At 32.5% G+C, this 12,682-nt stretch overlaps 1 protein-coding gene across 7 annotated transcripts in view; it reads right to left on the reverse strand.

Annotated features, from left to right (window-relative positions):
- Positions 1-8,610: 8,610 nt before the first annotated feature.
- Positions 8,611-12,682, reverse strand: part of LOC128996649 (uncharacterized) — a 249,939-nt gene continuing 245,867 nt past the window's right edge. For all 7 annotated transcript variants that reach the window (XM_054422069.1, XM_054422075.1, XM_054422072.1 and 4 more), the window contains 3 exons: positions 12,296-12,432; positions 11,572-11,748; positions 8,611-11,273 (listed from right to left, as the gene is read on the reverse strand). In XM_054422069.1, the coding sequence (XP_054278044.1) occupies positions 11,152-11,273; positions 11,572-11,748; positions 12,296-12,432 (436 nt within the window). In that variant the 3' untranslated portion in view covers positions 8,611-11,151. The remainder of the gene's footprint in view (positions 11,274-11,571; positions 11,749-12,295; positions 12,433-12,682) is intronic.

Genomic DNA, 12,682 nt, shown 5'->3' on the forward strand with positions numbered 1-12,682 from the left:
TGTCACAAGGTATACTTTACATGAAATTACAAAAAAATATGTTCTTAATACTTCACAATTTGTTACTGTTACTGTTGTATGTTTCTGTTGTAACAATTCTGAAATAGGCCAGAGCTCTTAAATTAAGAAATCTGTAACGTATTTAAAATATTTTTCTAAAGGCAATTTTTGATAACTGTGTACACTTACGAAATATCAGTGCGATTTATACTATTCAAATAAAGAATACTTGGCGGCCCGTGCGCAAACTGCACATTTTAATATGTTTCGCAGCTCGTCTCCGAGGCATAACAATAATGCAATCCTCTTTTACTTTTAAAATAATTCATAGCTGGAATTGTATATTTCATTACTAGGACCGAAAGTGGTATTTTCCGGCGCGTGCTCAAGTTTCATGGGTGAGGCAAGGCCAAACACAGGAAAATAAAATTTTCGAGGATATTCGCTTTTTTTGTCTGATGATGATTGGAGTGTCCAATCGAAATCGACCACAACTTACCACATTTACCGTCTTGTGAGTTAACAGCGTAAGTGTAAACGTATGTTTTAAGTAGTTCAGTATGTTTTAGGCGTATTTTTATTTACCTTCCGCTAATGTAATAATACGTACATACAATGCTGATGAAGAAATTATATGTTTTTTTTTAAGAATATAATTAACTGTCTGTATTGAATAGCTCTCTTTTACACAAATTTGTTAACAAAATTAATAATATAATAAAACGGGAAAGATTATTGCTGTGTTAAAAAAACAAACACTTTTTAACTAGAAACATAATATAACGCCCATAGCCACGATTTAGTATACCAAGACTTTGCTATTTTTTATAGCACATGCTCAGAAACGTTTGGAAAGCTTTTAGACTTAGTCGTCAGAGCCAATTTTCCGGAGATTATTTTCTCGTGTCACCCGATAAGGTTTACCTTCTCGTTCGTTACCGAAAATAATGATTCTGAAGAGGATAATGGGATCTTGTGGAAAAGTCTTAATGACTATCGGAGTTACGGTAATAACCTTGCGTCTTGTGTAAAAAAACTGATTTTAGCAAATATCCCATATAAGTAACTGAAGGTATCATGATAAAACCTAGACCCGAGACCGATTTACTTTTTCGTTTTTATACCCTCAGAGTCAAAAATAACATCCATTCAAATTCATAAAAAATACATATTTTATAATGCGGATATTTAATGATGTCATGGAAAACTTTTTACTATCTGATGTCATCCGTTACTTAGATATCATTAATTTTTTTAATGCAAAATGGCGTATGGGTCTAAAACAGTTGAGTCTAAAGTTGGGTTCGCTTGCATTCGAATCAGCGACCTGTAAGTTTAAAGGTGACTTGGCAAACTAAACTTTTATGAGTAGTATTTGTAAACTACTACTGACACCTTACTAATAAACATATTCCAATAAAACTGGAATACATTAAATCAAGTCACCATTTGTTTTTACCACAGAGAAATTTATTTATGAAATAATTCCTTGTTCACTAACACAAATATTTAAATGTTTTAAAATAACACACTAGTTAAAAAATCAGTTTCCTGAAAAATGTGTTAATGTAAAACATGAGTTTTGTTAGTTTATAAAAAAAATTACACAACACAAATTTAAGGTAATGATGCTAATTACGTAATCACTTAAAAGTTTTTACAATGTTAAATATTTGGTGAAACTGACCATCATTATCTATTAAGAAAGTTTTAATTCCCAACGAATTAGCAGATAATTAAATCTATTTTTTATTAGCCTTTAATATTTCTGATTAGTTGAATTAATCACAGATTTTACCTTTCAGAATGGTATTCTAGTTAACATTAAACATTACCCGCAGCACGTCACCACCAAGAATGACTTCTTTGTGATGCAGAATGTCTTTTCATGGAGTAGTGCGAGTAATATCAGCCAACAATGAATGGTCTTCTTTCGCTCTTCTCCGGGGATTTTGGTTTCATCCGATGTTACTTTGCCTTAGGCAGCACGTGAAGTTTGAGACTGTCCCTCCAATATTAATTTGAATGCTACATGTGATATTTTTAATAATAGTATTTTATCCCATTATGCGTTTATATCATTCATATATAAATAAAATACCCCCGCCGCAGCAAACCTGCCGACTAAGCGAATTTCCATTTGTCTGAATTGATTTTCAGTTAAATATATTTTAATAACATTAGGTTTAACGAGTACCTAGGTTTGCTGCTACAAGGAAACTAATAATGTGTTTTTTTGAGTAAAATATTGATAGCTTAGTACAAAATAAATAAATTTGCCAAGTTTGATCAAAATATATCCATAAACAAGCATACTACAACATTTGACAATATTCTCCATAAGAATAACATGGGAATTTTAAATTTACAATTTTTTTAATTTTCTCTGTTACTAACAATCGAACAAAAATACTTTTATATACTAAATTATTTGTTTTTTTAAGCTCTTTAAAAAGGTCTAAAGAGAAATCGGGAAATTTTGTGTTTTGAGGGTCAAAAGTGAGAAAAACCAATTTTTACCCCATAAAACCCCCCGTAAAGCCCCGTTCCCATGGTCCGATCGTGCTGGTTCGCGAACTCATTCAAGTTTATCCCGCTTTACACCTTTAAACCAAATTTCATCAAAATCGGACAAAAATTACTCAAGTTATCGCGTTCACGGACGTATATATATATATATATATATATACATATATAAAAATTTGAACGAATGGTGTTTTTGGCCTCTGGGGACATCAAAATGAAAAAGTAAATCGGTCCCGGGTATAGGTCTTACCGTGCCACCTACGGTAATAGCTACTTCCCTATAGGGAAATTCGCTAAAAAACCAGTTTTATTAGCAAGCGTTCCTCAGCATAGACTGTTTTATGGATTATCAATTGTAATTTTGCTTATGCTAACTTAAACAAAGTAAGAAAACCCTATTGTTATGTGTGTTGTGTCTTTCCGTAAAGGTAACGGTGCACACCTTAAGCTTTTATTGAGTATCAACAACAGTATTAATTTTTGTTAATAAAAACATTTAATAATTGCTAGACAAGAAATTGAGTGCAAAATCAACCATTTTCAGAAGTAATAGAAAAGAAAATTTGGATTTGACAGTGGGCCAATTCAATTATGCCTGACTTTAAAAATCCAACAATAAAAGAAAGGATTATTTAAAAAGGTTTAATTGGTTTGGTGATGCAGTTTGTAAACATTATTTCAAATTTACAAACGTTAGAAAAAAATTAACACTACTAGTTTCTTAATTAACTCGATTGTGTAACCTTTTACATATTTGTGTACCATATAGTTCAGAAACAACTTAAATTTCATTTTATTATTACGCTTTTCACCTTTATTTGAGCTCTTTTGATGTCATTTAAACAATGAAAAAAATAGCGTTTTTATTTTGATCCAGTTATTTGCTTGATGCAAGTCAACACTAAATAAACAATAAATATTTAGTGTTGTCTTGCTTGGTGTCCTCCAATGAGAAAATTGACTGTAGTTGCTAGATCTAAATTGTAATAGGATATTGTATGGCTGTACAAATAATTTTACACAATGCAATAAGTTTATTAGTTTTGTGGCACTTAAAATTTGGTGCCTTTGAGTCCTTAAGCAAAACTACCTAAAAATAAAAATATATACGGTTACAAAAGTTGGTAAATTCTTTCTCTGGAACTTATTGCTTCATTATTGTCATTATAATTGTTCATACTTATTTTATGTATACTAAATTATCATATTGTGAAGTAAAGTCTGACAACTCTTCAAAATAAAATAAAAACCTATTTTAATGTATGCAACGGTACAAACTAGTACGATGTAATATACACTACTACTACTAATACTGTTGATTGATTTAGTGGATCTACTATATTTACGATGTACTATACGGTTGTAGTACACAAAAAAAAATTATATTAGTAGTTGTGCTGGAATGAAGATGTTTTTATTTAAATACTGACTAACGATTTCTAATGTAAACTGTTCAAACAACATTGTGATATAGTTTGACGCCACTTAATCATTTCAACAAGTTCTGTAAATTATTTGCAAACTTGAATGTTTGATCGTCGTTAAGCAGAGTTGTTTCAACACTCAAGTTATGACACTGGTTTATTTATTCTCCTTGTCAAGCGCCAAGACAGAACTCATTACTCTGTTTTAACAAGGTATTGTATTAACTATTATCTCAAACCGTACCATGTCTTATTGATATTATAAAGTAAAATATTATTTTATGGTTAGGGTAGGGTTATGTTTGATTTTAAAAGTATTGTAACAATGATACATTCGATAAACAACGCATATCAAAATAACAACAATATTTTTTCCCTTGATGTGTTGGAAATTTTTAAATAAGTTTGGTTTACTGTTTATAAATTACCTGGAGCTTTACATGTGTATTGCAAGGTGCAAAGATGTTATGATATACAAAGTACCATTTGAATCTGCAAAAGATCCTTTTAATTTTTGGATGTATTTGTTGGATGTATTGTACTTATCTTGGAAATATTCTATTTAATAATGCTATATCCAACTGAATGTGTCGCATTTTAAAGTTGTAAACATACAATGTGTGAAATTAAGTAAAATTACTAAGTAACCATTGAATACTAGAATTGATAAATACTGTTAAAACGCGATACTGACTCTTCTAAAAGGGATATACTTTTAAAACATAGAACAAAATATCTACCAATTTTAATCAGACATAACTATTCAAGACCAACTCTAATAATCAAACCAAAAGGAAAACACTAACTGCAAAATGTAAACAAAAAAAAAACATCTGATGAATTAAATTAATAGCCTATATAAATAATCATCTAGAGACAGTCATTTTCAACATACTCCCACCTTTTGAGTCTTAAGTTTTCATTATTTAAAGACTCAAAACACATATTATCATATTAAAAGTTCAGTCTTTTTGGTAACTTAATTTCTTTTTCCTCGTTTTCTAAATTTAACTTTATTTACAACTTTTCCATTTGAACTTTCTTTATCTTGCACTTCTTCTACTTCTTTTTTGTTTGAACTTTCTGAGTTCAAAATTGCTATACTTGATGATACAGACTTTTTAAATTCATATCCAAAAGTGTCTTCATCACATTCACAAATCTTATTATTTTCGGATTCCATCTTGACAGTTACAGGATCCTCTATATTAGGAATGTCTACACTACACTTGTCAGAAATAGGTGTTAACAAAGATGTTATAGTCATTACACTTGATCTACATGTCACTCCTTTTACTTTTACTTTCCCCTAACACCCAACCAAGTAAGGTTTCCATTGCAACTAAATCATTTGTCAAAACATGACGTTTCCCTGTAAACAACTTTCCACCAATATCAGATCCAATCAAAACTTCAATTGGCCATTCTACAGTGTCAGAAACATTAAAACCAAAAGACTGTAATTCGTTCATCCAAGGGCCCGCTTTGATTTCTGAAATATTATTACATATCACATCTTGATCTAATACCTCAAAGTTGCAATAGTAATTGTTACCCAAATCACTTAACCTTACTTTATGTCGATTGTGTTCAACAGCATTTGTTACTGATCCACCAAACAATGCATGATTAAGGGTTTCCTTTCCAAATGATACATACCCCATTTCTTCTGCAGTTTTCTTCAAAATGTAGGACCTTTGAGAACCAGAGTCAAAAATGACACGTGCTGCTCGTTCTTTATTACTTCCTCTAATATTCACACGTACAGTTTGTAAAAATACTTTAGAGTGTGCATTATTAGCTAAATTACTTTCACAAGGTACTAAAGTGTTATCATTAACATAATTTACATTAGATTTATCTTGAGACTTGTTACACATTACTGTTGCATGTCGACCATTGCAAAGAGAACAGTTTAGTCGAACATGACACTTCTTACTAACATGGCCATACTTTGTGCAACGATAACAACATCTGTTACTTGACAATAGGTTTACCTTTTTTAAATGTGTCAGATTACTACAACTCTTACAATTTTCTGTCAAATGTTTTTCACCACAAAAAATTCATTTCATAGGGGGTTTACCAACCTTTTGGTTGACAAGTCCGGCTGCAATTGGTATTGATTCCATTTCGTCTCTTAAGAATGGTTTGGATGACTTACCCAATTGTCTCTTCGAGTCCCCAAAACCTGAGGTAGCAAGTGAAATTCTTTCCTCATTTGTCACTTCAATTCGCAGAAACTTCAAAAGCGCATCGAGTCTATTCTTCAAATCAGCTTCTGGATCAAAGTCGGGATGACGTTGCTACGCCCTTAAAAGATCCTCTGGCAAACACGACTCAACTAATGGGTAAAGAATAGCCGCACATTTATCAGTAGTTACTCCTAATGTGTCAAGAGCTCTGATTTGACATTCTAATTTGTCAAATAAAGTAGAAATCACTACCTTTTGTCTCAAGTTATTGAGTAGCAGCTTTAAAAGTTCTCGAACATAGACTTCTATCAAAAGATCATCCCTTCCAAAACGACTTTTTAAACTCTGAATAGCATCTCTATAATTCTCTGATGTAGCAGGATAGCTATCTACAATTTGTCTCGCTTTAGAATTTGGAATAGTGGCCTGAACTAAATAGTGGAACTTATCAACATCATCAATAGAGGGATCTTCATCTATCCTCTTAAAAATTCCCCAAAAAGGAAGCCATTCTTTAAGATTCCCACTAAATTGTACTAGTTCAATCTTGGGAAGTCTAAGCTTAGTCTTTAAATTTGAACTTCCACTCTTAGCTGAATTACTACTGACCAAATCGTAATCTCTAGAATCATTCAACTTACTTTGTACCAAAACATTTACTTGATTGTAGGTTTCCAAATAACTATAAGCTTTAGACACTTCTTCTTCAAGAATTGCTTCACTTTCCTCAAATTGAAATAAATGGTCAGATATCTTTGTGTCTAAATTCTTTAACTCTTCATAAATCATACTTACAGTTTGAAACCTACCTTTTAATTAATCTAAGTGAACCGTTTCCCGTGTAAGTTCATCCTTTAAATGGTTCACTAGTCTTGAAAAGTGTGCCCTAACAACAGTTCTATGTTTCTTGTTCTTATTAAATTCTCTAACATCAGTTTCACTCATCATACTGTCCTGTCACGGTCGCCAAATGTTAAAACGCGATACTGACTCTTCTAAAAGGGATATACTTTTAAAACATAGAACAAAATATCTACCAATTTTAATCAGACATAACTATTCAAGACCAACTCTAACAATCAAACCAAAAGGAAAACACTAACTGCAAAATGTAAACAAATAAAACATCTGATGAATTAAATTAATAGCCTATATAAATAATCATCTAGAGACAGTCATTTTCAACAAATACAATGGTTTTGAATTTTTAACTTGAATGGATGGTGTTTTTGGCCTCTGGAGCACTCAAAACGAACAAGTAAATCGGTCCCGGGGCTCGATCTTACCATGAGACCTATCGTAACTTATTCCCTATATGGGAAATTTGCTAAAAGGGAAATATGCTTGCAGAGTATCATAAAAATGAGTTTACAGCTCCAATGTTTATAAAACAGCTTGGCTGACGTCACGAGAGGGCTTTTCCGGATGATTGATTCGTATCTCTTCTCTTATCTTGTCTCTCAAAGCTACTGACATTGCAGAGTATACTGATGCTCATATGATTAGTTGATAAGCCTTAATTATTGTCTTATAATTATTTCATATTTTGAATTAGACCTGCATGCGGACCAGCACACAATATCTCAATCACTTAATGAACTGAACATTTAGTACATACTCTTGAAGTTATTATTTATACATAACTTTAATTAATATAATTATGCCCTTAGGCCATTCTGACAATTTATTTTACTAAACTCACAGAAGTTTAGATATAATTCATACAGTTATAGTATGATTATGGAATAAATTTCGTCTTTGGTTGTCTTGGTTACTTAGGTTTTAATAAGATGTTCATTTTCTATTGAGTTTCTATAAAACGTTTTTATATTTTTGGATATTTTGTATTTGCATCGAGTTAAGTAGATTGGAAGGATATTTTTATGGTGGCTTTTTTATTTACGAGAATTCTTCTTAAAAATAATATCAGTACAACAGTTTTATGCTAGTAATATGTTGTTAAGACTCTGACAATTTGTAATCTGAATGTGCGGACTTAAACATTATACGGAAAGGCAAGCGAATATTCTCATTTTAAACTATTGACTGGTTGACATTTTTCATGTTTTGTATATCTAGGTACATGTATAGGCGAAACGTAATGCTAAGACAAAATATATTAACATTTCAATTTGCGTTTGAAATAAAACCGTTACCGTACATTATTTTTTTGTCTGTTCAGCTCATGATAAATTAATACTAATTTTTGACAATGATTTGATAGTTATTTAAAAATTAATCTAAACTGTCAAACAAATGTTTTGTGTGCTGGTCGAACACATCTTGCAGATTTTAAGTTTTTAAACATGTTCTCTCGTGTAGAAGAAAGTGCTTCTTGTTTTCATTAAGTTACATTTGTCGAATTAAATCTCTCCTCGTAACATAAGTACCATGAACTAGTGGAAGTAATACAACAACACGTTTTTCATAGTAAATATATTTATTTTACATATTTTAAACAGGACAATGCTTTAACAATTCTTGTTATAAATACAATATTTTAACATTATCAATTGACTTTATTAAAATTTACGGACTAAGACATACAAACAGAGCACTTAGAGATAAAATAAAAATAGTATTTTAAGAAGTCAAAATTAAAATTTGACTTATCAACAGATTTGTTGAGACAATGCGACTTATTTATTGGCAACGATTGGTAACTAACGTTGATAAGCTTGGAAATTAATAAATTGTATTTTTATTACCAAATATAATTTAAATAAAATAGTAAAATAAAAAAATGTATTGTTCAATACACGTAGCATAAAACTTTTCCATGATCTCGGTATGTGGAATGGTTAATAATATGTAGAGCCACGTTTTGAGTTTTTAAACAACCCCTTTCAGAAAAGAATGGGCTTATAATTTTACCAAAAGGTTATAGAATGTAGAGTCTTTTGAACATAATTATATAACTAGTTATAGTACATTAGATAATCATAACTTGGTACTTTTTAATGGCAAAATTATACAAAACGTAATACTTAATTTTAAAAATCTTGAAAATAAAGCAAAGAAAATTTAATAATTTTCTAAATTACACTTTGTTTATCAAAATAAAATTAGTAATTGAGTCAAGATAGATGCCCTCTTAAAGATCATTTTTTTATAATCTATGCAATTCTGTTTTTCAATTACAACCTACAACTTGACCGCAAATTCAATTCAATTTGTTACATACAACTTTAACCCTACTGAAAAATATTTCGTCAAAAAATGTTGGGTGGATTTATTAAAACAGCTTTGCTAATTTACAGCTTTTCGTGATTCCAATAGTTTTAGTCAAAGAAACTGTGAGTAATTTAAAATTTTACTCTTAAACAAATCTTTTATTCGCACCAGCCTTAAAAGTATAAAATTAGGGTTTAAATTCAACGTTTTAAGTTTGTTTGGTATTTAGTTTTCAATCTACTTTTCTAATGGTAAACGGAAAACTTAGCCCACACAATAATAATGTTGAAAATAGGAGTGCAATACTTTTGAGTATTTTTGGAAAACATGTTCTGATAGCAAAAATTGAAATGCAGTTAAAAGTGTATCTAGGACTTTTGTATCATGCTTCTAAAATAATACTTACAGTAGTGTTAAGATCAAGTACAAAAGTGGGCAAAATACTGCCATGGTATATATCATACAATAACTATCTATAAAATAAAGTAGCTATAATCACTTGTTCTAGTCTAGAATTGTTTCTACCACCTTACTACTAGTACGTCCTATAGTGTATAACAAGTACAACATCCACAATTCCTAGAGATCTAGTTGAATATCTTACAAAATACAATACAAATTTGGTCAAGTCAAGTAATGTTTTGGTAATACTCTAAGATATAAATATTCTGTGCAGTAATTTTGGTGTTTTATAACTATTAAGACCTGTAACAAGAAATATCAAAATACAATGTGGATTAGTTCAAATACACTCGTGTTGACGATAAGGTCCAGTTTAGTTAAAACACAACCAAGTGTTTGCCAAGATGTGATGTAATATAAAAATAGTAATATCATCAAGGGGATGAATAAATTATTGTATAAGCTGAAATAGGTATAGTTTACAATTCGGAATTTGCCAAAATTATTATTCTGTATTCCAAATAAAAATAATTGCATTTCTTGATAAGTGGGGCTGAATGAAAAAGTTAGTAGAAAGAGATTCTATAATGAAATCCTACATAAATGTAAAATATATCGTCCCGATTTATTATATGATCCGTGAAAAATTCCTACCAATATGTATACTGTGCGTACAGGCGTCCATATATCCTTTATATAAGGGGGGCAGGGGTGTCTGGTGGGGTACGAAGTAACCCTAGTAAAGAGAAGGGTCGACAAAATTGTAGATTTTACACATTTTTGTACCTTTGCTTTTGTCAACTTATTGTTTTAGCACCGTTTTTAAATTTTCAAACATGCTTACTGCTGTGGCCACTGGTACACCAAGTGGTACTTGGCCTTCCCAACATAATGCCCCAATTCTTCTCTACCTTTTGCACTTACTTTATCCTCAAGTCCTTTACCAATTGGCCCCAGGGTGTCATAGAAGATGAGGGCCTTAGCCCATGTTGATGGACGCCTGTGACTATGGGTAAGTTAAGTGGTGTTGAACCAATATATTCGAGCTAGAATACGTGAATACAAACCCCAATATCAAGAAATCCTTACAAAAATACATCGTACTTATTCTGTGCTGATGCCTGATGATAGTTTCTTGGTAGCCTATACTGTTTTGACATTAAGTTAAATAGTATTAGATCAATTAGAAAAGTGACGAAAATCAACATTACATGCGTCCTGTGAGTAGGAATATTGGTGTTAAGGCTAGAAACTTCAAACAGAACACGTGTCACATAGTACTTCTGAGTAAAAGGTACATTTCTGTGGGAGATCTTACTGCCTGTATTGCTACTTAACACTAATGGTGAATATACAGGATGAGATGATTATCGCAGCGAGCGGGATCCACTCAGGCACGACTTATTGCATTGTGAAGCTAAGGAAGGCTATCACAGGTAGTTGGGGCGGCACATACAGCAGAAGGAGCCTACGTTCCGGTAAAGGGAGTTCCGCCTTCGTTTCTTGGTCCACTTGCTGGTGGGGTCGTCTGCCACGAGCGCTGATCCTCTCTCTGTAACATACGGTGGAGTTTACTAAAGCCTTTGAGATGCACATTTGCCTAGAGATGGAAAATTTATTCAAATGTTAAAGTAGTAGCCAGTTTTTAATCGAAATGGACTAGTTGAATTTAGACTCCAACCACAGTGAAGTAAGGTGCATAGGAAACCTTCATGGTGACCAGTGTTAAGTCCTGGAGGAGGCTAAAGGATAAACTTAGGCCAAGAATACATCTAGTTTAAAATACCAATCTGTGAAAGCATCAGAGATTTCGTAGGCTAATCAGCAAAGGATGCAGATTTACAGCTTACCTGCAGCCGTCTCTTGCTGAGGCAGGAACTCCTGCATCTCGTGGACTATCCTGTTGAGTTCTTGCGAGTCCTTAGCGATGCTGTGTATCTCCTCCTGGTTAAAGTCCGGAGCGATCGTCTTACACAGCAGGATCTGACTGATCACGTTGCCCAGATTGGATGGTCCTGCTCGGTTTTCTATAAAAAATTTTTGAACATTAGAATCTCACCATCGGCTGTATTCAAGTATATTTGAATATAGCCACCAGCTGAGTGCACTGCTTTGAATTTGTGGTTTCTGCTGTCTACGCCAACTTTTTAACTGACCTCAATCAGCTGTTTATATAGTATAGCATATTTTATGTAAAATCGTGTGTCATTATTTCAAACCTAAGAAAAAAAGAGTTTTCAATGTAGCGAATCCTCAGAGAGGGGCATCCAACTATACTCTGCATTAAGGAACATGTCTCCTGACGTCTACCTGAGGACTGGACAATAGTTTACGTAGTTGTAAGGTATGGAGACAGGTTCCATTGTACAAAGTGCACAATATGTTCTACTTAAAGAAACTCTCTTGAATAGACTACATCTACTTAAACAGGTGGTTTATATAGATGATATGCCAACTTCATTGGCAAAAAGAAAATCTTTAAAGTGAGGTGGAACTGCTACCGAAACATTCAGTAAATCTTGCAAGGAACATATTACAGTTAGGCCTACTATTCAATAAATGAAAGTTCGTTACCAAAGTAGCCAGTCATGTCCATTGGCACGAGCTGAACGAGTCTGCTACACTTGGCGAGCTCTCGTAGAAACAGCTGACACATGAAGAACAGCAACACGAGGTGGGGATGGTCCGCGGGAATGCCCTCAGCTACGGCGCTGAAACAAGTAGGAGTTGATCAGCAGGAGAACAGAGTAGGCCTACAGTATAGTTCAGTCACTGTGCTTACATTTCAGACTGTGACTGAACTAGACGACATCACATATTTATTACGTGGTGGGCCATTTATTTCGATGGTTTTGAAGCTGATGATCTCAAAGATAACGTTGTTATACTCTTTAAGCCATTATTAAGTATTGTCTGTTTAAGTTTATCAATGGGACATTTCCCGACAAGTTTAAGTTGGCA

Source organism: Macrosteles quadrilineatus, unplaced genomic scaffold (assembly GCF_028750875.1).
Source record: "Macrosteles quadrilineatus isolate MER2022 unplaced genomic scaffold, UCM_ALF_1.0 Scaffold_6__1_contigs__length_79288215, whole genome shotgun sequence".
Classification (NCBI taxonomy): domain Eukaryota; kingdom Metazoa; phylum Arthropoda; class Insecta; order Hemiptera; family Cicadellidae; genus Macrosteles; species Macrosteles quadrilineatus.